The sequence below is a fragment of the Rousettus aegyptiacus genome, unplaced genomic scaffold (genome assembly GCF_014176215.1).
Source record: "Rousettus aegyptiacus isolate mRouAeg1 unplaced genomic scaffold, mRouAeg1.p scaffold_m13_p_7, whole genome shotgun sequence".
Taxonomy (NCBI): Eukaryota; Metazoa; Chordata; class Mammalia; order Chiroptera; family Pteropodidae; genus Rousettus; species Rousettus aegyptiacus.
The window spans coordinates 113,174,149-113,201,515 of NW_023416310.1; the positions used below are offsets into that span (position 1 = coordinate 113,174,149).

At 40.6% G+C, this 27,367-nt stretch overlaps 1 protein-coding gene across 1 annotated transcript in view; it reads right to left on the minus strand.

The window, feature by feature from the left end:
- LONRF2 (LON peptidase N-terminal domain and ring finger 2) overlaps positions 1-27,367 on the minus strand; it is a 98,885-nt gene that overhangs the window by 42,692 nt on the left and 28,826 nt on the right. Inside the window, 12 exon segments of the mRNA XM_036225085.1 lie at positions 755-902; positions 2,193-10,738; positions 13,548-13,693; positions 16,197-16,359; positions 21,581-21,696; positions 21,698-21,740; positions 22,448-22,569; positions 24,404-24,518; positions 24,780-24,873; positions 25,222-25,307; positions 25,309-25,421; positions 25,969-26,130. Coding sequence (XP_036080978.1) covers positions 10,540-10,738; positions 13,548-13,693; positions 16,197-16,359; positions 21,581-21,696; positions 21,698-21,740; positions 22,448-22,569; positions 24,404-24,518; positions 24,780-24,873; positions 25,222-25,307; positions 25,309-25,421; positions 25,969-26,130 — 1,359 coding nt within the window. The 3' untranslated portion in view covers positions 755-902; positions 2,193-10,539.

Here is a 27,367-nt window from a genome sequence, read left to right on the forward strand (position 1 = left end):
AAATCTGAACCTAGATTGATTCCACATTCCGTGGTCTTACCATTATAGCATCAATCGACAGGAGAGCCACAGGACTCACTCAGGGATTTTATGTCATGGGCAACTTTCAAAGCTGCTCCCCTGGCAGAGTTATCTTTGATTCTGACTTGCAAATAGAAACAACACTAACACATTCTCTTGGAGAAGAAGGGTGCTGCTGCTGCTGCTCCTGCTGCTGCTGCTGCTGCTGCTGCTGCTGCTGCTGCTGCTGCTGCTGCTGCTGCTGCTGCTAAGGGCAGGACATTAAACAGAACAACCTGAGTCTAAATAAGCATGTTTGCGAAGTGTGTTTTGCCCAGACCCTTCATCCTTCTGCCCTACTGCTGACTTTGTGAGTGCGAGTGAAACCTTCCACATAACTCTGGAAGGTTTAACATCCCATCAGTTTGTCCTCCTTAACTATTTAGACAGTTGGGTCCAGAATCTTTAAAAATCATGCAAATGTATAAAACACATAAATCCTTTTGCTTTGTAAAAAAGTTCTTCGATTCATAAAAAGAACTCGCTCCGGGGTTCTTTTAACTGAAGGTCTCCAGAATTAAGTATAAAATCACTTTAAGTATTAACTAGTTCGCTAAATAGCCCAAGGCCAGAGAAACTTAAAACTAGGTTGTGTGACACACTGCCAACTAAAAATCAACTGGGAGTCACTACATGTCACAACGTAGATCAGTGTGGATGGAGCTACATTTGTAACCAGAGTCGTCCAGCTTACCTCTCCCCTTAGAAGTCCAGCTCCATCCGGACTTTTTGATAATGAGTAGAATGTCCAGTGGAGCACTTTGCTGCACGATCAATTGCCTGCACAATGGTGATTGTGATTTGTTTTCTTGAAGTCATTTGTCACGGGATCTCAGCTAAGGCTTTATTATGTTGATGAAAATAACAAAAAGCTTTGTTGTAATGAAAACTTTATTATTTTGGAAAACCACCCATTGGGCATGGGCTGAGTACCTGATGGGAACACCAACCTCCCCTCACGCCTGCACCTGTCCCTTGCAATACTGCAGAGTGTCCCGTGGGTGGCACAAAACACCTCCTGTCCTTAGACTATCAGGACACTCCAGGCACTCCCTTCCCCATTCCTTCCCTCCTTTCCTCCTTTCTGCCCCTCTCTCCCTCCCTTCCCTCTGTTCCTCTCTCTCTTCTTTTATTCATTGATTAAATATCTATGAAAATCTAAAGCTGAGCTCTATGCAAGATCTACATATTATTACATACATAATAAATACATAATAAATGGAAGAAATACTCCTGTACTGTGGGGAATTATGGTTGGGGTAAATATTTGTTCAATATCTTTGTGAACACCAGTGAAAGGGTAAAGCTCTATCGGGACTGAAAGAGCAAAAATCATCTTGGACTCAAAAGACAAAAAAGCAGCCCTGCTGTTTACCAGGCCTGGAGGACATTCAGACAAAACCAGTTGCCAAGTCCACAGGGATCACCTCTCTGCCAAGGTCAGCCTGAAGCAGGAAAATGCCATCATGTCCACCTCTAAGTGACCGCTGCTTCCTTACCCCTGATGCCCAGTCCCACTTCCATCTTTGACTAGGAACATCAAATGCAGAGCCACCTTGCTTCTTGATGGCATTCAACTCTGGAAGGTTTAACATCCCATCAGTTTGTCCTTCTGGAGCTGATCTGAACCCACTACTAATCCTGCCCCTGAAGCCACAGCCAGGACACCACTGCCCACTTCCCTGAGATTCTCCTCAGATCCGGCAGCAGGAACCTGGACCTTACAAAAGAGGCTTCGGTCCTCCCTCTTGGGATCAGCATTCCCTAGATCTGCCAGTGTCCTCCAGAGCAACCAAAAAATGGGACTGTCAGATCACAGGGTGCCATGGCCCCTCCCCACTCTGATAATTCTCATCTCTCAGGCCAAGGACCCTCAAGTGCATCTACTCTAATTACACACTTGGGACCAGGGAAAGGAGCACAGGGTGTCGGAGAGCCAGTGGACCCACAGGGAGCTGAGTCTCAGCAGGACACATTTGTCACTTAGTTCTCATACCCCACGGAATGCCAGGGTGACATTCCGTGTTCCTGGGTAACAACACAGACTTGGACCCTGTGTCCAAGAGACCTGGCAATGTGAAGTGTTCCTCTCTGCCCGGAGCACCGTTATATGAATGAATGGCTGAAGGTACCTCTGGATACAAGGCAAGGGAAAACAGCATGGTGTCACAGTCCCCTTCTTGCTGGGAGCCGGTCTCCATTCCTTGGGTTCTGGGCCTGAAACTGACTGAAATATAGAAACTGAGCAATGAAATGTGAATTTTTGTTGGAAGGGGGGTAGCTCCCCTTTGCCTCTTGATCTCTGCTCCTTGATCCCTTTCGGTGGTACAGACTGAGCAGCCCCCATCTATTTTGCCCAGGGACACCTTATTTGATAACATTCTTGTAACTACCTATGGGTCCGATGCACTCTTCCCCCGACCCTTCCCTCAGGCCCTGTCACACTTCACAGTAGCTGTCCACCTGGCTTCTGGCACTTATACACTGTCATGTGGCCTCCCCCACTTTAGAATTTTATAAGCCCAACTGCCATGAGCAGGTTGGGCTCTGTAATGGCCTTCCCTATCAGCAGCTCTGGATTGGGTTTTAGGGCTACTGGTACTCCTTTCACCAGGGCCCCCTTCCCATCTCCTGGGGTCCTTTACAGCATGTTAAATATATTCTGAATCCTAGGAGATTACTCCCAAATTGATTGGCTCTCTTATTCAACTCTATCCCAGTCCCTTTGATGAAGCACCTCAGAATCCCATCATAGGCACAGATAGCCTCCTGCCACGAGTACATGTGGTCTGGGTCTTGTGGCTCCTTTGGGAGAGATCTTCCCTTCACCCCCAATGATCAGGTTCAGAGCTGGGATGGGGTTTTGTGATTTAACCTCAGTTACAGGCTCGGTGACCAGGAGGGTAGGGGGAGCCTGAGGGGCTCACGGTGTTGCCCCCTGCAGGAAAGGCCTATGTCACCACTAAGCTACCCCTGTAGGTTCAGAGGCTCAGGAGAATTTGAGTATTCAAAACTTTCAAGGGCTTTTGGTTAGCGATCAATCGTCCATAGCATCTTACCTTTTTTTGAAGCATCCATCAGCCTTAGCAATAGCCACCCAATTCCACTGTCCTTCTCCACAACTATTATTCCACATTTGTCAAAGGCCCGATACATGAACTAGTGCATTTCCCTACTGGTGACCATCACAATTCACCACCGGTGAGAATTTTAAAATTAGATGGCTGCTTCACACCAGGGGCTCTCTGGCCAGTAATGGAGTTCTTGCTACAGAAGGTGGCATGTGACCCAGCCCCAGAATCCCACTTCGCCACTTGATTTCTTGGCCCACTTGTGGTATGAAGCATTGTAAGCTGGGTCCAGGGACGCAGACTCTGACACAAGAGTTTAGCTTGTGGGATATTCATCAAAGTGTACCCTTGGTAATAAAACCTGTGGGAGTCATACCTAAGCAAGGAAGACGAGGAGACAAAAGGAGACACCCAACTGTATGTACTGTGGGCACAATCACAGCCTCTGTTGAGCTCACACTCTATCACTTTGATCAGTCACTGAATGTGTGTTTCCACAGGAAGGCATGTAACTTTGAGTGAGGTGGTCCTCTGTAGGAGCTGACAGTCAAAATCTCTCCCAGCAGGTGAGGCCGCTAGTCTTGCACTGAAGGGAACCTGGGCCACATATATCACTGGTGCCCACTATGGACAGATACGATGGCATGTAAGTAAAACATAAACATCTACTGTTAAAAAAAACAATGAGATTGGGTAAGGGTTTGCACCACGTAATCTACCCTGACAGATACATCTGACTTCCTGCTCAAAGTAAAAAAAAGACCTCACATCTTAAGAGCATAGAAAGAAAGCCGCTCTGCAACCACATGCCTTTTCTTTCTTAAACTTGATTCCATCGCCATTCTCAGCACACACGGGTGGGCAAGGCAGACAATTTTTTTCATACGTCTGCATCCTTGGTTAGTTTCACCAAATTCACTGGCTTAGGCCCCAGTCTGCTGACACAGTCATTGGGTCTGGAGGGAGGCCCAGGGAGGGTATTGAGATGGGCCACAGGGCTGAGAGTGGGCAGATTTCCATGTAAAAAGCCAAGGGTTAAAATTTAATTTAATTTAAAAATTCAGTTCGCCAGCCACTCTAAGCATATTTTGAGTGATCAGTAGACAACTGTGGCTGAGGTCTATTAAATCAATTAGCACAGCTAAACAACATTTCCATCATCACAGAATGTTTTACTAGATGGTGCCAAGGGTTTAAGATTAGTCACTACATAAGATATCTTGGAAAATTCCTGAGTCTTACAGCTCTTATTATTAAAGCATCTCAATTTAGGTTTTTCCAAATTTTACAACAATCCAAATAATTTAAGTGACATTGCCAACAACTTGTAAAATCTGAAAGAATTTAAGTACCATTCTTTCTTGAGGGATTAATTCAAAATTGTCATAGAAGAGCTCATCACAGTATATGCAACCAAAAAAAAAAAGAAGGAAAAGTATTAAAAAGGTATTAATAATAACACTTTTCAGTATTTTGTGATAAGTGTGGTATCCCAGCTTCAAAATTTTTCAATTTACTCCTTTTAAAATTCTAAACACACATATTCATACTTAACTCTGTATTTGTAATTTTATATTTTTTTCCTTAAGAAGTACTACTCTCCCCGCCACCCCCCAAAAAATCTATACAAACTTCAGTTATAAAATCTTTTCTTCCTTGGATAAAACTGATCTTAAAAAGTAATTTTTGTTTTTAAGGCAAAGTCTCCTCCCTTACTTTTAGACTAATGAATTAAACTGAAACAGCTCCACATCTGTACTGGGCTGAAGAGTGTTCCCTCAAAATTCACATCCACCTAGAAGCTGTGAACATGACCTTCACTGGAAATAGGGTCTTTGAAGATACAATCAAGTTAAAATGTGATCATGCTGGATTAGGGTGGGCCCTAAATTCAGTGGTGGATGCCCTTATGTAAGAAGAGGGAGATTCAGACACACAGATACACACAGAGAGGAAGGCCAGATGATGACAGAGACAGAGATGAAGTTATGCTATCACATGTCAAGGACTGCTGGCTAGAAGAGACAAGATAGAACTCTTTCTAAGTCCTTCGAAGGAGGTGTGGCCCTGCCAACACCTTATTTGTGGGCTTCTAACCTCCAGAACCGTGAGAGAATAAATTCCTGCTTTTTTAAGTCACTAAGTCTGTGAGAATTGGTTGGAACAGTCATAGAAAACTAATATAATATCCTATACATTGATTTGATCTAATTTCCAGTCATTCTACTCTATTACTTGGGTGAAATTATTAAAGAACATTTATAACACCGTATGTTTTATTTACTCCAAATATCACACATTAGATATACAAGTCCAATGGATGAAAATGAATAGTACAAGAATACACAAAGTAAATATTGCAACATTTCAGTCTGGCCTCACTTAAGCAACAAGAAATGCCAAATATGGTTATTACATCTTTAACCCTGACTTGAACTTAGGAAATAAAAGGAAGGCAAGAGGAACAATCTACATTACATGAATACGATAACACAGTGCCTATTTCTAAATAAATAAAAGCATGGTTTTTAAGTTTATCTACATCAACTTACTCTTCTAATAGAAAAAAATACACATCAAATTTTTAACTGATAAAATCATTTCACAACTAAAGATCAAGATACTAATGACACATCCCCTACTAGCATGGAACAGCAATATACAAATAGAGCTTTCCAACTTATCAACTTTTTTTTTCTCTAATTCAGTGGAAAATTGTGTGTATTAGGGGTGGGATGAAGTAAGCAGGATGAGAGGCAAGATAAGCCAGCCACGGATCACACTGTTAGCAGTGCAAAACTTGACTACACCATTCAAGTTAAAAGAGTAGTTACATAACAAAGGTCCTAATGCAATGTTGTCAAATGACCCCTAAAAGTGAAAGGCTAGAGAAAATCCAGGTGGCAAACTCCTTTTGTCCTAAGGTTCACATATTCCAACTCAGCCTTATGATCTGGGCAAACCTCCTCCCTGTGTTGTTATGACTGGGTCTGACCTTCCTTCCCGGGCATCACACGCCCAGGGCGCCCCCGCTCTGAAGGGCTGTCCCTCTGCTGCAGGACTGCCGCAGTGCTTCTGCACACAGGGCTGTGCCCGCAGGCCTGGGTTGCCCCTCTGCAGAGATAACTACTCATTCGGAGAGTACAGACCTCTTAGAGAGTCTGTTGCCAAAATGCTAGAACAAGCTTGTTTAATTGTGGGTTGGTATCTTTTTTCACATTTTGTGACATTTTTACTAACTGGGGAGAGACTGTCCCTCCTGGTCAATTCTTAGAGATAGCAGGAAGGACGCCTTTCACATGAAAAGTAACCAGTCCAGGACTCTGAGCCATCCTCTCTACCTAGCACTGACACCGCAGTGCCAATACTCCTGGGCTTCAATCCTGCAGGACTGACACCAGACAACTAGGGACCCCCTGAGAGCCCAGAGTTCACTAACATTACATTACTCAACCTCACCAGTTCTAAACTGCTTTTGCTGCTCTGCCTTCCCCGCAGAAACACAATGAAGGGTCTCCACGTGCCACCCCTCGTCCTGCTTCTGCTTCCTGACTGGCTCTGGGGCTTCCCTATATGGCCCACCTGTTGTGCCATGCCTCTCATTTCCAGGGGACCATCAGTAACAACGAACTTTTTTTTTCAACAGCATTAACCTCTCTGTATTGTCACTCAGTCACCTTTATAAATTAAGGCACTGGCACAAATCCGAACTAATGTCTCAAGCTTGACTGAGTGCTATAGTGACACTTTAATTTCTTCTTTAGTTTATGCTACTGCAATATTCTAATACTTGATATTCTAATGTTCACATAAGAGCAGATCCACTACTAAAAGCTACTTTATAAGATTCAGTGGATTTTGGTAAAGTTTTTTTAGCAGTTGAAAGGTGAAAGTTAAGGTGATAAGTTAGGGTGAGGAGCTGTAAAAGTGAAAAGACCTTCGGGAGTGAATGGTTCAGAACTAAGTATCCAGCCCTGGTAGAGAGGCGTGATGCCCAGCAACAGCCCCTACATTCTGACCTAGAACCTGAATGGGCCTTTTAGTAGGGATGCTGCTAAGGAGGAAGGGTTTCTTGCTGCCACTGCTACCTTAGTTAAAATGGGAGGCGGGGACAGCCCCACCGTGTCCTACTGTTGTACTGGGAGAAAACTAAAATCTCCTGCTTTGAACAACAAAAAAAATACGACCCACATTTATTTTTCTCCTAAGGCGCTATGTGTTTTGTATCGTTCACCTTCCTTTTTTAAATTATTTGATAGATGGCATCTAGATTTTAAAGAGTGGTATTTAACTAAAGTAATTTAAGCGGTAGGAGACAACACAAAAGGAGAAAGGAAGAAGAAACAGATGAGTACTTTTCAAAAACAGCTTAAAAATCATGCTTTCTAAGTCAGGCAATGGGATATTGAGTATAACAACTGCCAATGTGAGATACAACTTAAACAGTTTTGGGAGGCTTTTTGGTCTGGGTGAGGGGAAGGGGTAGTTAGAAAAGAGAGGACATCTTTTGTGGTCATAAAAATGGGATAATACTCAAAAATTTGGTATGTAAATTGATAAAAATGATTGTAGTTAAATGGATAAAACATATTTTTAAATTGTTTTCATTAGGAACTTAAAAAAAAATATTCTAACTTTCTGAAGACAGAGACAGAGGAGATATGATACCCTAAAAATCTCATGGGCTTCCAGAATACTGCCTGCCAGGGTATCAGCTGCATTTCAAAGACACAGACAGAGATGGAATTATGTGTCAAGCCACTTAGGGGCGTGAAGGGAAATGCCAAGCAGAGTGTACCGCAATTCAAGTGTGTACTTGAGGAAAGGTTACCCCTCACACCATCAATACTCTAATAGATCCTATTTTTATTCTGATGTGAGAGCTTAGTGCTGGAACATTTTCAGTAAAATTAAACTGGAATGCTCTGACTTTGAAGGAGAAAATACACTATTTTCTGAGAAATCCTTAGAAATGATATCTCCACGACAGAAAAGTGGTGTGGTTGGGAGGGGAGGGAGAAGAGAGGGCACTGTCCTGCTTTAACTAGATTTGCAGCAAACTAGTGTTTGGGTCTCTTTCTTAAGTTTGTACAAGGAAGCTTCCTTCATAATATGACTTGGGGTATTATTTCCTTGGTTTGACTTCCTGATAAATAATGTAACCTAAGTGCTCAGGAAGTATCCACCTACTCCCACTTTGCACTACGTGGAGGTGGGATCCTGGACAGAGTGTGAAGTGATCGATCAGTCATTCCCTTTGTTTTTAAAAAACAAAAATGATGGAGGTTTTTGTTGCTCCATTCTGCATCATTATAGCTGAACAGGTTTTTATATAAGAACAATCAGAATGAGAAGATGACTCGGAAAGAAGCAAACAGAATCAGGAAGGGATAACAATGGTTCTGGTTAAAGAATGCGAGTTACAACCTTTGAAGAGTGGGGCTGAAAAAGCTGTAGCTCCCAGTTGTTATGGGAAAAGCCATAATACTCTGAGTGTAGATACTTTAGGGAGGCTCCTGGAGAAATTATGACAGTGTGATTATTTAGGCGCTCCAAATAAAAACAGCAATGGTAACTACCCAGATATGATTTTCAGGTAGAAAAAGACTTCCTAAAAGAGGAAGAGACTGGTCAACACACAGCCATATTCATGAACCATTTCTAATACAGGTCTTCTGGCATGCTAGACAAAGTATTGTTTTCTTCTTTTAAAGGATCAGGTTAATTTATAATGCTTAAGAAAGCTGAGTACTACTGTTAATACAATACATGAATAAAATCTTCTAGAAATTGCTTGGCCAAATGGCCTTTAAATCATGTTCAAGATGAGATCTAAAATTCACAATTATGTGAGGCACTGGAAATATCTGATTGGAAAATACTATCAAATTTTCTGAGTCACACGAGTATAGCATTTTTCAACCTCCATGATGAAACTCAATTATAGCTATCAAAAACTACAATTTTTAAAATTACTATTATAATGTCTTTCTAATGCATGATGACTTGATCAACTACCATTTAGTATTATGACATATCTTTTAAAACTCAAAAACCTTATGTCTTGAATAAATAAAGAGAAACTCATAGCTGTGGGTTGCTCCCTGCCACCTTTCACTTAAGAACATCCATCTCATGATCCAAGAAGCCGACTAAATGTACCAGATCATTAGGTCAGTAAGAATAGTTCCATATGTCAGGTTCAAATGGTTATTCCAATCAATGTTACCAACATGCATTAGAGGTTGGAAGTTATATGTATTGTTCTTTAATGGATAGTATCTGCTCTGATCGTTGTAAACCATTAGCCACTCCACTCCCAGCCCCCATCAAAAGCAATTTTTAGGTTGATGTTGGAGAAAAACTTGCTGAGTATTTACATCCCATACCAGCTTGCCACTCCTTGAAAATCCTCCTGGTATATTTTCCTGGACTCTATAGATTCACATTTCATAGCAGCTTTTTAATATCTGTATATACTAGTGAATGGATGGATGGTGAATGTAAATTTACTGATAGGCCTAATTTCTAATCCAAATCCTAGTAGAAAAAAATAACTATTTCCTAAATGTTCAGTAGCATTGACTCCATGAGACAAGGAAGGGTGTGCTCTCAAGGGCTGGTTTGTACTAGTTGGGTTGTACATTTCATATCCCAATGCACAGAGTTTTAACTCATGTTGGCTCACTCTTTATTGTGTATAAATATATATCCTCAAATCAACTATACTGGCTTCAGATATTTCTATATCCCAGGTGTACCTCCTTGTATGTTGACACCTGATTACAACACGCAATTTACAACATCTTGAACTACTGCAAGACACAAAACACAATTCTCTCCTGTGGCTACTGCTCTGTGGGTAAGGCTTAATTTTGGCTCCTGCGCTGGATAATTGGTTTGATTCCTCAGTTTCATAGACAACTTCACAGTGACACACAAAGCCTAAATGAATTTTTAGTTAGCCTGTGCTCTAAGAAATCTACTTTCAGATAAAAATGTGGCTTCCCTCTTTTTGTTTGGCCCTTGAAGCATGCTGTTCCCATCAAGTGTAGCAAGGTGCTGTATTGGGGAGGGAGTCCTTTTTTCCTGCAAAACCTAAACCACATTGAACCACCTATGGCATCCATGCTGTCAGGGAACTGCAAGCCAGAAGTATCTGCTTCAAAGAGATTTTCTTAGGGTTGTTTTGCAGCCATGGGCTCCATTCAGATGTCAGGCTAACCTTATACAGAGCCAGATTCCACCAGGCACAGACTTTTAACTTTTGAGTAGGAGTCAATGTTTGCCACTTCATAACCTACTGACAAGTATTTTACAAAGTGCCATGAATGGGATGCTGTTCGTTGATGCCTGGCACTCCTCATGGAAGTACAAGGGCTTCCAGAAACCTTGACTGGAAAGAGAATCAACTGTTTCTTTCTCTGCTATTAACCAGCTCTTGCCAACTATTCATCTTATGCATGATGATAACTAATATTCGTCTAATGGCGAGTAGACGCTCCTTAAGTGAGGTCATGCCAAGTATAGCCAGCTGAGCCTTATGTTCCAATGGCAACACTGCCAGGATCCATCAGGACCAAGCAGGACCACTAGGATTGCTCTGCAAAAAAAAAAAAAAAAAAAAAAAAAAAAAGGAAAGGAAAACATGAAATTATGGCCTAAAATATAAGCCTGTTCCCCTCATGTTATGTCTTCTGTTTCACCAACAGACATATGAGCAACAATAAAATGTCACCTCCTAATTTAGGTCTACTTCGCAATTCATTCAGTCTTCAAAATACACAGTTTTTATTCTTATGTTACACATTTAAATGTGAGAGAACTCACTAAAGAACTTGTAAAGAAAAGCATCACCAAATGGAGAAATTCTAATTAGTTGATTCTGTTCTTCAAGGAGAGAGAAGTCACCAGTCAGAAGAGACCATGATTTTTACCTTCTCTTTCTAATGTTTTGTGTTATTGTTTCTTCAGTTTTAAAAACTCGATATAAAGCATAATATGACAAAGGTTAAAATTTGTGTATAAGTGTTATAACTAATCTTACAATACAATCAATGTAACAAACATGCATATATATGAAACATCTATATGTACGATGTATTATTAATTACAGTCGACCCTTGAAGAACACAGGTTTGAATTGCCTGGGTCCATTTATATGTGGATCTTTTTTCAATAAATACCTGTACTGTTTTCAATCCTTGGTGGGAATCTGTGGATGTGGCGGACCAACTATGTGCCTTGGTTTACATTTCATACATGAGACTAGGATAGATTCTGGTATCATGATGGGGGGCAGGGTGTGTTGGAGCCAATTGACAGCAGATACTAAGGGACAACTTAAGTTCTGGGGGAGTCAAAAGTTATACGTGAATTTCTGACTGCACAGAGGATTGATGTCCTTAACCCCTGGGTTGTTCAGAGTCGTGTGTGTGTGTGTGTGTGTGTGTGTGTGTGTGTGTGTGTATGTGTGTGTGTGTATGAGAGCTTATTAACTATACATAAGGATTACTATGCAACCTGACAGCCTTTATTTCACATAAGCAAATGGACACTTCTGGATTGAGCTCTAAGCAAAAGTTGGTTATAAAGTTATTCTCAAATTCCTGGTGCTAGAACCAAGATACCCAGGCTTCCTTGCTCCCCCTGTCTTAGATTCCCCTCTGTTTCCACCCCAAATGTCCAGAACCCCAACTGGGAACCAAGGAGGGTGGACCCTGGAGCCCCCACAGCTTAGGGGAAGGTAGACTCTACTGAAAGGCTAGGGTGACACTGAGGTGGAAGTGCACAGGGGTAACCAAGTCGCTGTAAGAAGGCACCAACCTCTCTTCTGAGGGAAAAGGCACACGTGTTGGAAAAAATCACCTCCCGTATGACTCATGACTCCCTCGCCATCTTACAGTGGGAAAAGCTGAGCAGCATGCTTAATGGAAAGAGACTGAGCATAAAAGCACCTCCCACATACCACCTAAAACCCTCTCTGTTGGGGAGAAACCATCTCCCTGTGCCCCTCCCCCCAACTTCCACAGCCTGTGAGCATGGTGGTCTACGTGGCAGGACCGTTCAGACACAAGTAAGCAAAGAGCCTGGGGATGGAGACTGTGCTGGACCATTGGAGTGGGTTTGGTGTCTTCACACAGGTCCTCAAAGCAGAGGCGTTTTCTGAGCTGTGGGCAGAGGGAGACATGACTGGGGAAACAGGGTCATACAGAGTAACATTGCTGGCTTTGAAGATGGAGGAAGGGGTGGAGGCAAGGAATGCCAGGCAGCCTTTAGGAGCTGGAGAATGGCATCCCCTTGGGGACCTCCAGAAAGGAATGCAGACCTGCTATCCTTGATCCCATAGCCTGCTGAGACTTGTATCAGACTTCTGACTCCAAGAGCTGGAGTATAAATAAGTTTCTGTTGTTTTAAGCCACTACATTTGAGTAGTCTGTTACAGCAGAAATAGGAAGTTAATATATCTCCCAATTAGAGATTAATTTGGGTTAATAAGCAATAACCCCTACAAAAAAGAGCTTCATGCCATCGTCCTTATTAACCTGACCAGCAGGCTTCCTGAATGTGAGCTGCAGGCTGAGAGTAGAGGGCAAGGAAGGGCTTAGAGGCAGTTTCTGGTTGAAAGCACTGTCCTGAGTTTGAAGACAGAATTCAGATGAAGGTAAATAAAATATAAACACCCTCAAGAGACAGGAAAAAATGACAGTGCATGGGGGGGGAGGCATTTCATCTTTCCCTAAGCCCACTGAGAGCCAATCCTGCTCACCACCTTCCCCAAGATGGGTATATGTATGCATAGTAGAGAAATGAACTCACAGACACCATCCTGAACCATCCCTACCTGCTGCCACCCAAACGCACAGGAGAGGAGTCCTCTTGCACTTAGAAATGCTTCACAAACCCAAAGCCCATCCTTTGCTGATGGAACCACCTTCACCGAAGGCACTCATGGGGAGCCTGAGAAAGCCCATGGTGACAGAAAAGATGAGTATCACCAAGAAAGGAAAGCCTCTAATTTAACAAGAATTGGGATTTTCTACTCATTTATTCAACACCTATGAATTAGGTACAAGGTGACATGACATACAAAACACAGTGTGGACACCAATAAACTAAAATTCCTGTTTAAATCTTATGATGCTGGTGAGAGAAGGTATAAAAGCTGATAGCCAATCAGAAGAAATTGATTTTTTATCAAAATCACCTTTACGTAGTATTAATCAGAAACCATTTATCGTTTTGCTCCAAGAGGCACATGTTAGGTGCTTCTTTGGACGGTTAATAAATGAGCTGGTTCTTAAGTGATCATAATGGAGCATATAGTACTGCCAGACTTTCCCTTAGAATAATGTGTCTAGCACAGTACAGCAGGAAATAACAATATTATAAAAGAAAAAAGGAGATTATATATGAGGCTCAGGTCCCCTGTCTGGCATTAACCCAAAATGACTTAAAATTTGTTCTCTCATGTGATCCAGGAGTAAAGTAAACTAAGACACGGACTGCTGATAAACTGCGTCATGAAGAGCAGTGAGTTCCTCACACTCTGGGCCTTCCGCCTGATCAAGAAAAAGTGAGGACCATTTAACAGTTCGTTATTACACGTGGAATATGGTTAGCAACCGCTGCTGCATCTGCTAAGTGGATCTGTGGTATTTACTTTGATCATCCATTAGTGTTTTGTAAACAAAATATATGCTCAACACAGTAATCGCCACTTTTTTACATAGTGGAGATTGATCTACCCTGTTTATAATATCCTGATTTTTCTGTCAACACTATACCATAAGGACCTAAATTGTGTTGTTATGAATAATTTTCAATGGCAACATGCAATCATGTATTTGAGTTATACCAACATTTACTCAACCATTCACACAGCTACATTTACACTGTTGCCAAGTTTTTATTTTTAAAAATAACACAGCACTATAAATATTTATGCAAAAATAGATTTTTGGTTTTTTGAGTTTTCTTCTGTGGTGACAGAAGGGGTGATCGATCCCTTAGGATAGCTTTCCAGAAGTAGAATTACCAAGTCAAAGAGTTAGACATTTTAAAATTTGTATTCCAAATTACCTATTTTCCAAAAGACACACGGCAGCAACATGTGTTCACCACATTAGCCTTACACTGGTGGTGGGCCCACATTTTAGATTGGCCCGCTTTGCTTCTGGGTACTTATCTTGCTGCTCAGTCACTCTTTTTAGTATGTCTCAGCTCTCCTTAGGACAGCCGAGTGGGAAACACAATGGACTGGGGACCAGGGGACCTGGGTTTGTTCTGGCTTCATCACTGACTCTCACATGTGGATTTTAGTCAGTTGCACAGCCTCCTTAGGACAGAGTTTTCTAACATGTAAAATGGTAATAAACCATTCAGGTCCCTTCTAGTTATAAGATTCCAGTATCTATGAAAACAATGGTAAACTGAAGGATAGAATTCTAAAGCATATAACCATTCTTATCAAATATTTATACTCATCAAATATTCATATGTAGTATAAAATTTTCTTTAAAAAGACACTAAAATGATTTTATATTGTAGTTTAGACTCCCATTTTAAAAGAAATACATCCATCATTCAAAGCCGTCACACACAACAAGAGCTGACAAACCCTCTCAGTGCAGCGGAGAGATCCTGAGAACCATTACATGGGTCACAGTCTTTAAGCCCAGCAGCCTGATCTCCAGGCCATGGACTGTGACTCGCTGCCCCCTGCTCTTCTATATGGTGAGACCCTGAGCTCATAGAAACAGCAGCTTGCAAAGGGACAGAGCTGGGGCTATAGGTGGGACTATTCTCACAGGTGACATGAATGCACACCGCTATCCCCAAAGTGACATCTAGTGTGATGTGAGCTTGCCAGACTCTCACTTTCCACATTTTCCAATGTGAACTAAAGAATTCAAAAGAGGGATACTGTCATTCCAAGGATTTCTTCCTCCTAAATATGTTTAATATTTTTGCTGTGGTATAATTTACATTAAAAAAATACACAGATCTTAATTGTTTAGCTCAAAAAGGGTTGTCAGCTGTACACTACAGTGTAACCACCACCATAAACAGGGTATATAGAACACTTCCATCACCTAAAAGGATTCCCATTGGCCTCAACTCGACCCCACCCCTTTCTCTGACCTCCATCACCAGAGTTTTGCCTGTTCCTGGAAGTACATAAATGGAGATCCATAGCATGCATTTTTTGTCTCACTTCTCTCGTCTGCCATAATGTCGCTGAGATTATTCCTTGCTGTTCTGTGCTTCAGGAATTCATTGTTTTCTTACTGACAAGTAGTATCCCACTGTAGGAACACACACCACAATCTGCTTATCCACCACCTGGTGGTGAGCATCTGGGCTATTTATAGTTTCTGGCAATTAATGACTAAGACAGCTAAGAATGTCCTTGTACAAGTCTTTTTGATGATCCTTTCAAAACATTTTGTTAATATGTAAAATTATGTGGCTTGATATTTCTATTAGATACATAAATAGTCCCTAAAGGGTCAGAAAGACAAGCCTCTTATAACTTAGCATTAGAAGGTGTTTTTAAGCACTATTGTTTTATATTGTGTCTCCTTCTGAACTAACACCAGTATCTAGAATAGGGAGCGACCATTGCTCACAAGTCAACTACTATTCATCATGTGTTTTTGTCAATAATTTTATTGGAAACTAGTCATGCTGACTCATTTGCATATTGTCTGAGGCTGTAACAGCAAAGTTTAGTCATTGTGACTGAGGCCACATGGCCTGTAAAATCTAAAGCGTTTACCGTGTGGCCCTTTATGGAAAAAGTCTGCCAACTCCCTGGACTAGAACATGAAAACAATGAACCAAGCCCATTTTGGAATGTGCAGCAATAAGGTGATTTTTTTCAGGAGAGGAAAAACTACCAGCTCCAACTCAGGTAAAAAGCCACTGATAATAGAGCTTAAGTGCTGAATTAAGGAGGAGATAAGTAATACTGTCATTAAAAATCTGACCAAGTTTTTCCACAAAGCAGAAGGAAATAAGGTAACTGACCTCTTTAACATATCCCAGTAAAACAAACCTCACCTTTTTATCTTCAAGATACTCAACGTCTGCTATGTTGTAGCCATCTCGGTGATGGTGGCTTAAGACTCTGAACCGACTAATGCCAATTGCATCCACAACTGAGCTGCCATCAGGAAATGTCCTGACACCCTTAATCTCCAGCATGCAGCCATACTCTGAGATCCTAAAAGGATAGTCAGGAGAAATGACCATGGTTTTTAAAGTGCACACGAAGTCTTCATTTTACCCTTGATGGAGAGTCTTGGTCTTACTGGAATAAACAAACAAACGAAACATTGGACTGGCATTGTTATTCGCTAAGAGGTACTTGCAGGCGATTCCTTCTGTTAAATGTGACACACACTGGCATGCAGTGGCTGCAGAGGAAGGGCTGGAGCTGAGAGTGTGACATGCTTCAGCTGTCCAAACCGGCCAGTGCTTTCAGGTGGACCGGAGAAATGGAGAGAGACAAAATCTCAAATCACCATGCCCTGGGCTAGGGGCACCACCTGGGCTCCACACAGCCTGCTGGCCTCCCAGGCCATTCACAGACTCAGTTTCTTCTCTCCTACTTCCACGACACTGGCCATCTCTGCCCTCCCAACCAAGTCCTAGACAGAGTCGTCCACATCCACTGCCTTCATCTCTTTGTCTCCATTTCATGCCTCCATACCCCAGCAGAAATCACAAATAACTTCAGTATGACCTTGACTCTGCTGATCTGCTACTGACCCAACATCCTCTGTGGCTCTTTCACCCTCCCTGACCTGTCCTTCCGCACATGTCCATTATACACTGGGGCTACCCAGGATGGCATCCTTGGCTACTCATGTAGCCTCCCTTCAAAGCCCTCCCAGGTACCTTACCCACTCTCATAGTTTTAACTGTCTTCTGTATCCTGATGATACTGTGCCTACTGTGTGTCATACTCTTATTATAACATGTGCTCATTCAAGCCTCATAAAAACATAAAAATAAAACAATTTATCTAAGGTCCCAGTAAAATTTAGAGCCAAAATCTGATCCCAAGGCTATGTGATTCTGAAGTGAGTGAACAATTCACTACACACCTTTAATTATGAGTGATGGTTCCCAAGTGGCATGCCTATATGACCAACTGCCTACTAAATACCTCCACAGGGATCTCTGATAAAATCCTCTCTTCCTAATGACCTAAGGAGACTGTCCTAGCTACAGTTATTAACAAAGACCTCCAAATGTCAGCTCCTCCAAAGTCTGCATCAGTTGCAGCTGTCTCTCCATGAGTATCTCATCTTGCCTGTGAACAAGAACCTGTGAGTGCAAACTCCCCTTGCACATGCAGCTCCCAGGGGTCTAGGCTCTCATGCTTGTCCACATAAGGCCATTAGGAATTTGTTTTTTACATTAGCTGAATTTTTCCTACATACTCTAATGTCTCCTTCTCCTTGGCTTGGCCACAGATAAGCCAGAACTCCTATCTACTTTCTCCCTGGGGATCCATCTTTCCGAGCAGCCTCTGCTCTCTGAAAGGCTCAAGAAACTTATTTTTGTAGTTTATCTGGAGTAATGTTCTTTGCAGTGTTCTGTACCCTGAAGTGGGACTTCTGGAACTTGATTTTTCACTTTGCTTTTCCTGATTTTTATGAATCAAATTTTAATATATTCGTATTTATTAAACTCTTCCTCTATGCTATATACTCTCAGCATCTTATGTAAAAAAAAAAAAAATCCCTATTCTAATTATAAAGATAGTCCCCAATATTTTCTCTTAAATTTATATAAATATATATATACACATGTATGTGTGTGTGTGTGTGTGTGTGTGTGTGTGTGTATTCACATTTCACATTGGGAGTATAAAATGTGTTCTTTTATGAGTATGGTGTAAGGCAGAAATTTCTTTCCTCATCTGGACTACCTACTAATTTTCTGAGCATTTTTTATTAAGTAGTTTCCCTTTTCTCAAAAATAATGTATAACTTTGTAGTCTCTGTTAGTGGATGTTTCTTTTTTACCCCAGCTTTATTGAAATATAATAGACAATTAGTTGCTCGTATTTACATTGTACAATTCAATTATTTTTTTTCAATTATAGTTGGCGTACAATAATATATTAGTTTCAGTGTACAGCATAATGATTAGAGATCTATATAACTCATGAAGTGGTCACCCCACTAAACCTAGTACCCCTCTTCCTCCTTACATATTTATTATAATGTTATTACAATGTTATTAACTATCTTCTTTGTTACATTTTATATCTCCATGTCTATTTTGTAACTATTCATTTGTATTTCTTAATCCCTTTGTCCCTTTTCACTATCCCCCTAACTACCCTCCCATCTACTATCCCTCAAAATAGTCTCTGTATCTATGAGTTTATTTCCATTTTTATTGTTTTTATTTTGTTCTTTAGATTCCACATGTATGTGAAATCATGCGATACTTGTCTTTATCTGAATTATTTCATTCAGTGCAATACCCTCTAGGTCCATCAAGGCAATATCTTTTTCCATCTCCTTCCTTTTAGTTTGTGTGTGTCTTTTAATCTGAAGTAAGTCTCTTGTAGACAGCATATGTAGAAATCTTGTTTTCTTATCCATTCAGCCACTCTATCTTTTGGTTGGAGCACTTATTTCTTTTCCATTTGAGGTACTTGTTGATAGGAATGTAGTTATTACCATTCTTTATTCAGGTTTTTGATGCATGTTTTTTTCTTCTTAAAGAAGTCTCTCCAACATTTCCTGGAATACTGGGTTGGTGTTGACAAATTCCTTTAGCTTACTTTTCTCTGGGAAGCTCTTTATCTGTCTTTTGACTCTAAATGATAGCTTTGCTGGATAAAGTATGCTTGGTTATAGATCCTGGGTTTTTGGCACATCAAATATTTTTTGCTAAGCCCTTTTATCCTGCATAATTTCTTTTGAGAAATCAGCTGCCTGTCTTATGGGTGCTCCCTTGTAGATAACTGCTTTTATCTTGCTGATTTTAAGATTCTTTTCTATTTATTACGATGTCTTGATGTGGGCCTCTTCAGGTGCCTCTTTTTTGGGACCCTGGGGTTTTATGTCTATTTCCTTCACCAGGTTAGGGAAGTTTTCCATCATGATTTCTTCAAATAGCTTTTCAGCTTCTCCTTTTCCTTCAGGTACCCCTATGACATGGATAGTTTTACATTTAATTGTGTCCCATAGGCTCCTTAAATTATTATTATTATAGTCTTGGCTTCTTTTATCTTGCTGTTCTGATTGATTGTCCTTGGCTTCCCCATCCTCTGTATTAGTGATTCAATCCTCTTCTTTATTCATTCTGCTTATTCTAATATACTCTTCATCTCAGATAATGTTTCTTCATTTCTTACTGGTTCCCTTTTATAACTTTCATTTCCATTTTTCTGTTTTTTATCTCTTTGTTAAAGTTCTCACTAAATCCATCTCCATTTTTCTAAGTTAATTGAGTATCTTTATAACCAGTGTTTTGACCTCTGCATCTATTAGATTGCTTGACACCATTATGCCTAGATCTCTGTTCTGTTCTCTCATATAGTTTCTTCTTTGTCTTCCCATTTTAGCTGCCTTTATGTGTCTGTTTCTATGTATGAAGAAAAGCTCCTAAGGCTCCTGGTCTCATTAAAATGGCTTTCTGTAGTAGGTGTTCAGTGGCACAGTCCTGAGAGGGTTTCAGCTACAGGCCAAGTTTAGCCCCACCCTGTGCTCCTCTGGGATTTAGCAAGCAATCCATAGATGCTGTGCTTATAGGTGCCTTAGGAGGCCACACCAGAGACCATGGTCAGCTGCTACCAGTGTAAGGGGCACCTGACTCACTGAGAACATACCTAGATGTGGCTTGGGCAGGGTTGAAAGTTGGAGGAGGTGGAGTTTCAGGGAATCCTCTGGGCAGAACGACCTCAATGATCCAGTTTGATGGCATCTTGGTTATGGTGGCACTATATCCGCACGCTGGTGCAGACGGGGGCCAATAGAGAAACAATGGATACCGCCAGCACTTCTGTCCAGGAGAGAGCCTCACCTCCTGCCATTGCTCCAACAACTCAGCATCCTCCTGTAATTCCCTAGTGCCCCCTTTGCAGCCTAACCAGCACTGGTGTTCATAGAAAGCAGGTCCATCACCGTGAAAGTCCACTCACAGACAGGGCCCCTTTAAGAGGCGACCGCAGCTGCCACCTCTGACCCACTCAGCAACTGGGGACCAGGCAGCCTGGTGTCTTCATGCCCTCCTACTTCCTTTCATTGCAGGGTGATTTCTTATTTCCCTCCCTAGTCATAGGGCTTGTTCATCTAGATCCCAGGCAACTTTCTTTGCTGTTTGCTCCGTGTTTCTGTCACACCTTTGATTTGGTCGCAAGAAGGATGAACAGAGCCTCTATCACCTATGCCATTTTTTCCCACCTGTTTCTTATCTCTATACTATATAAGTGGTCTTCTTATAGTGACTTGTAAGTATGACAATATAGGAATATTTTCCCATCTTGCTCAGCTGGGCAAAACTATCAGGGTTTTGGTCTTTGGCTTCTCCACACTGATTCTAAAATCAGCTTAAGCAAATCCATGGGAAAACACTCTTGGGATGTTGACTGGAACTACATTGGATTTATTCACTATTTGGAAAAACTAGCATCTCTCTGACATTGAGTCTACGTGCCCATGACATGATATTTCCCTGCATTTATTTATATCTTCTTGAGCGTCTTTCAACAAAGTTGTAAAAGTTTTTTCATAAAGGTCCTACGCATACCTTAGAGATGTATTCCTAAGCATTTGTAGTGGAACTAGTGGGTTTCCCTTTCCTGCTGGGCACATTTCCCAGCCTCTTTTGCTGTTGGTGAGTGGCAGCCCTTTAAGAGCACATGTGCCTCTTCTACCGGTTAGAACTTGGATGCAGTGACCGTGCCATGACTATGCAATGCTGACAAAGTCCCAGAGAGTCAGGAAGCCAGGAGATGGGAAGGTTCCCCAGTCCCAACAGCTTCCCAGGGAGGGAAGCTGCCTGATGAATCAGATCTCTTCCCAAGTCAAATGATGTAAACGATGGGAGGTAAACTGAAGTAGAGAAAGGTTTCATGGAGGATGTGGCCTTTTATTAGACCATAAAAGTTGGGCTAGACTTGTTTGCATAATGATGAGCTATTAGAGAACTACAGGCAGAGGGGTATAAAGGAAGCAAAAAGGTATAAAGACATGAACTATATTTAGAGAAGTGGACCAGAAGGTATGATACATGCAAGGAAGGAGCAGATGAGGCTGAAAAGGCAGCCGATATCACATCGTGGATGGCCTGGAATTTATTTATCCTTTGTGATGCAGTGGGAGGCACTGGAAATTTTCAACATCCTAAATTGTTCTTCAAGAAAAATGACAAATTATACATTTAATTAGGACCCTTTGAAGGCTGATGATTCTTACCCTGTGTGCTCAGCAGATAAACACATGCCGAACCGCTTGGTGCCAGTTTCCATGCATCTTCTTATCATAAGCCAGTAGCAGGGCTCAAAGACGTGGAGTGGACAAGGGACAGTGGGGGAAGGCCATGGCACACACAAAGATGGGGACATCTCTGGTCAGACTGTAGGGTGAGGGAAACTGTGAAGTACTACAAAATAGCAAAAGCTAGCCATTTTTGATTCTCTCATTTACAGAAACAACCCTTGGGCCTGCCTCAGTCTTAAGTGGTAAAGAAAGCCAAGGACCACAGCATGAGACAGTCCTCAGCTCACCCTGGCTTACTGCCAAGCCCGTCTTAATTTGATAAGAGAAAACATGCTGAATTATATTATTTCACTTAAAAAAGTTATAACTTATAACCACTATAAAAAAAAATTGATGAAAACAAAAACTACAGAGTAGTCAAAGGTAATGAGTTCTAAATTTAAAAAGTAGAATTATCTCAGCAGTTAAAAGGTAGTACAACATAAAATTTTAATCACTTCAAAAACCGAAAAACAACTGTTGAGCCTATTTTGAGTGGTAATCCTGTTTTCGCTTCAGTTTCTACATACTGATATATGACTGCATTTTCTAAAATATTCAATATCGCTTATTTAGATACATAAAGCAAATATATAATTTTGTTAAAGCATATTTTTGAATTATTTCTTATAACCTCTTTCTATTAAATTTCCATAAACTCTGTGCAATTGTTATTCTTTTTTATTTAAGGCTAATTTCTCTGCTAAGGGAAGAAAAAAAAACAGAGATAGAGCTATGAGGTTAATGAGGATTTTCTTTATTAATCTGAACTCAAGATCAAGTACATACAGCCTGAGGTCTTACTTTGACAGTTCCGTCATTTCTTCATCATAAATCCTCTTCCTATCAGACAGTTCATCTGACAAATATAGAAATATTAATTCTTCGGCCAGAACAGTTATATTAAAATTTCTGCTTGCCAACAACTGCAACAAAAGAAAATGTTTTTAAAAATGCCACATGGTAATTAACTCTAAAGGACAAAGCACTCTTTTTCTAAGGGGAAAAGTCAACTAGAAGGTAGAGAAGTGGCATCTGAGAAGACAAAAAAGGATGAGAGTTGAGAGCACGGAAGTCATCCTGTGGGTGTATGCGGCAGGGTGGCTCCCTGCTGTGAGAAAAGGGCAGGAAAAGGTGTCCACCTGGAGCGAAGAGGAGACCATTCCAATCCTGACGGCTTCTACACTTCCAGTCAAATGTCATAATACTAAGGAGGGGAGAAGAAGTGAGTGGGATGTGTTGGGAGAGAAGAGAAATATGAAATAACCATGTTGGTGAGTGAAACTACAGAAGAATAGTAAGAATGAATACCAATGTGTTGAGTCTAAGATTTAAGATTGTGAATTTAAACTGAAACCTATCTTCTCAATTTTGTTGTTTTTCTCTAGCTTTGCTATATTATTTACATGGACACATGTAAAAGGCAGAGCTCACTTTATTGGAACTGAGAAAGAGGGTGAGGGACCAAGAAATTAAAGCAGATGAGAAGGGAAAGTAGCTGGAAAATGAATGAAAAAGTACCAGGATCAATGGGTTGAAATGTCACATGTGTCTGAAAAACTATTGCCCTGCGTGTGTGCCTTTTTAGCTCCAGCATGCAGGTTGTGCCAAACAAGTTACATGTATTGCTAGAACTGACTGAACTAGGAGGTCAACCTCTAAAAACAACTGTTTGAGAATCTCGGTCATAAAAAGTACTCAAAAAGCATTCACCATCATGACAAACGGTACAGACAGAGTACAATGGTAGATATTCACAAGAACCTTGAATAACTTAGAAAGACTCAGAATGTATGTAACTTAATAAAGCAAGTATATACTTAAAAAGTCACAATTATTTAAATATTCGTGTAAGTATAATCTCTTTTGCCATGTCAGAGTTAAAAATAAATTCTACTTTATTTTTTTTAAAAAACACTTTAGCCTACTTAAAATGCATTGTGTGTTTAGTCTCTAGGAGATAATTAAGGCAATATTATTAGTATCATTTTTATGGAAGAAAAAAATGCCTCCTACCCGCCACCCTGCCCATGAAGTTAAATAACTCGCTTCATGGAAAGCTAGCGGAACCAGCATGGCCAGAACCTAATACGGTTGATATAAACTCACTCTTTGAAAAATTGATCAGAAAGCTTTTGGCTTTTAAATGTTGTTTATTGTGTTTACTATACCTAATGTATAGATTTAATAATTTATATTCGGGTTAGACATAATTAAATAGCTTCCTATAGAATATGAGTTTTACTGGCTTTGAGTTTAGACAAAAAAAAAAAAAAAAAGACTTAAAATTGCCACGTGGGACTTCCCAGTAGTCAGAAATGATCAAATCTTTAATCCTTTGCAAAATCGAATATTGTAACATGACCCCACCTCGAGATGAGTTAAAGGACAGGGTCCTCAGTGCAATTAAGTGGCCATGACATCATCGCAGGCCTTGATGATAGGCACACGGTGATGAGTCAGTAATATCATCTCAACTGCTTACAGTTAACACATGGGAGGAGCCCCAACAGCACCAGCTATTTTTAATATATCTTGACTATAGTTCATGCTTGAAATTTTCCTTGAGATTTAGTTGTTTCTGTACTTAATTTCCCCTGCGTATGTTTTGAGAACTCATTGAGATGGGAAAAAGACCTGTCTTTGATGGGAGAAATCCAACTTTCTTTAATGAGTACCAGAAGCTAAAAGACTCTCTGGAAATGGACACCGAAGGGAGGATAAGAGGGGCTGAACTGTCTATCATTTCACAGGAAATACTTCCGAAAGTTTTTCTTTGCACAATGGGCAATGTGGGGCATGGTCAAGGCAGTGCTTGAGGCATTTTAGGCAAAATGTATGTTCACATGGCGTGGTGACAGGCTCAAAGAACAACCTGGAGAAAATATCTGAATTTCAGTAAACAGAGTTCAGAAGAGACTTTCAAATAAATAGTTTTGTAATAACAATTCCCTTACAGCTCTAGAAATCACTTATATCCATTTTCACTTATATCTTTCTTATCAAGTATTTAGAAAATAAATCAATTATTGCTGAGGTATACATAATTCCTCTGACAATGAAAAGCTCATTGTTTAGGATATAAATTTAGAATGGCCGAATTTTTCAGAGTTGCACAGATCCTGTGTCATCCTACCTCATACAAAGGGCACATTCAAAGTCAGTTACATCTATCAAGAGCCTTGCACGTCCTCCTATGTCAGAGTTCGTGTTCCTTTGAGGTGAGGAATCTGCCTCTGAAAAAATTGAAAATGCTATAATTAACAATTGCACATCTGGATTATTTCTTGATAAAATGTGTTACCTTAATGTAACAAGCCATGCCAAGCAGGAATAGTTCCAGTCCAATTAACAGTATGTAGCAATAATTATTTGTACAGTAAGCATGAGTAAAAATTAGAGTTATGCTATGAAGTCCTTACAGGATTGACCATTTAACTATTCTACAGTCTCGAAGCTGATACAGTCATTCCATTATTAATTTTAAACTATGTAAAAATTTTTAAGAATATATTGAATATTAGGTAACATTCAATCACTCTGGAGCCATACACCCCATGACAAAACAGATTACTGACCTTTCTTGGGGATTTTTCCAGGGGTGTCAGTCAGGTCATGAGCATCCTCTAAGTCATTTGGAAACTGTCTCTTTAAACTGGTGCAGCGTTAGAAGAATACTTTTTAACACTGCTTTATCCGCTTCTTGGTGCAGACCCAGTATAAAATATAAAACTGAAAAATTGGTATTTCTAAACACATCATATTTCTCAGATGGGTTCTGGTTAAGTAGGAAAAAAGAATCCTGAATATTAAAGAAATCATAGCATGAGAGAAAAAAATTCATGCAGTTGTCCTTAGAAAGCTTTGGAAAAAAGAGGGTTTATACTATTCCTTCACAATTGGTTTTATCTATTAACTTCTAACATGAACTTTATATACTTTTCATGGTAAGATATAAGATAATTTCTTTCTGAGACAGACCAATTAAACATTGGTCTTATACACTCAAATCATTCCTCTGCTTTCTTTTCTCTCAGACAAAATAATTTCAAGTTTCTTGATGTTTTGGGTTGTTTGGAGATGTTCTAAAACTTTTCTTTCAATCTTCGACCATTTTCATTACTTCACCAACTTTCTTTAAAACTTTCAACCCTCAGGTTGAAGAGATAGAACTGGTCTTGAGAAGTACTTCTAACATAATGCCACAGGTCTTGAGAAGTACTTCTAATATAATGCCACGGTCTGAATAACTTGCAAATATTCAGAAGTGCGGAAATACATAAAGCTGAAGCAAGATAACACTGACAAATACATCTACTTCATACCTTAGAAGTCTCCACCTCACCACCTTCCTCCAGAAGAGGCTTGGTGTTTATATGGCTGTGACACTGAGCCTTCAATCTGGTGTTCAACATTCTGCTTTGGATGGAAGGTGTTAAACTTTGATGCACATTTTCTGAAGCTGGAAAAAATACCTCACACATTACCTATAAAATTGGCAAGAAGAAAAAAAATATTTAAAGTACTTTTGAAAAATACATGCCTTAACAACTCAGAAGCAGCTATGAAGCCAAACATGCCTAAAATATTGAAAAGAATAATTACCTTATTCCAACTGCCAATAATTTAGAATTCAAACGTTTCCAAAACCACAATGTTTTAAGCATCTTATCTCGCCACCCACTTTCATCTTAGTCTTACCAATTACAAAATATGACCATCACAATTCCTTTCTGTCTGGTCCTCACACACTGCTACAGTAAATCTCCCCCAAAAGTCTAATGGATAAGAGAGAAAAGCGGGGCATAGAGGTTGCGAGGGGTCCCAGGCTAAAATTAAGCTGTGATCTCCAGGGTTGAGATATTCATAGAGGACTGCTCAGTTTACAAGAAACCAGACAAGCCACCTAGTAAAGAACTTTAAAGGAAGAGGTGATGGGCCATAACTCTGGTTCAAGAACCGTGGACCAGCTTTGGGTGGTGGTGGTAAGTGACTGTATCATTCAATGATCCCACTGAATCTCAGGGACCCAGCTGAATTTAAGGGCTTAAGAGAGGCAAAAAGGAGTGACTGAACCCTAACAAAGAATCCCCCCATTGTGCTTCACCTGCCAGGTGAGTGCACCATGATCCAGGACTTTTGCAGCAGTGAGGAACAGCAGTGTCCTCAGCACTGGCTCTGAGGAGCTTCAGCAGAGCTGTGGGAGGCTGCCGGGGAGGGCACCACATCTCATGGGCATCACCAAGCCAGTATGATTCTGGCACTGTATGTGACAAAAGCTCTCTTACCACCCGCAGAATTCGGGAAGGAAGAACATCAGGTATATACACAGTGCCAGACAGACGAGAACCCACAGGGCCCAAATCCTGGCCCTGGGACCATTGTGAATCTGCTTACCCTCTCTGAGCTCAGGTGGAATGCCTCATGGTACTGCTAGAAAGATTAGCTGAGATGAGATATGGTCTAAGATTCTTGTGAAATTTGCAGGTGGGACAAAGCAGGCTGGGAGAGTGAAATTAGCAGACTCTAATAAGACTGGGCTAACAATCTGTATAAAAGAGCAGACACTTCTGCATTGTGTTGGTGAAGCTTTGCTGAAAATTTCAATCAATGTATGAAGCTGAATTGATATATTTTGCATGTATTATAATGTCTTTTATAAAGCCCATATACAAACTATAATACTTAAAATTACAAATGCTAGGAAAAAACATTTTACCTCCC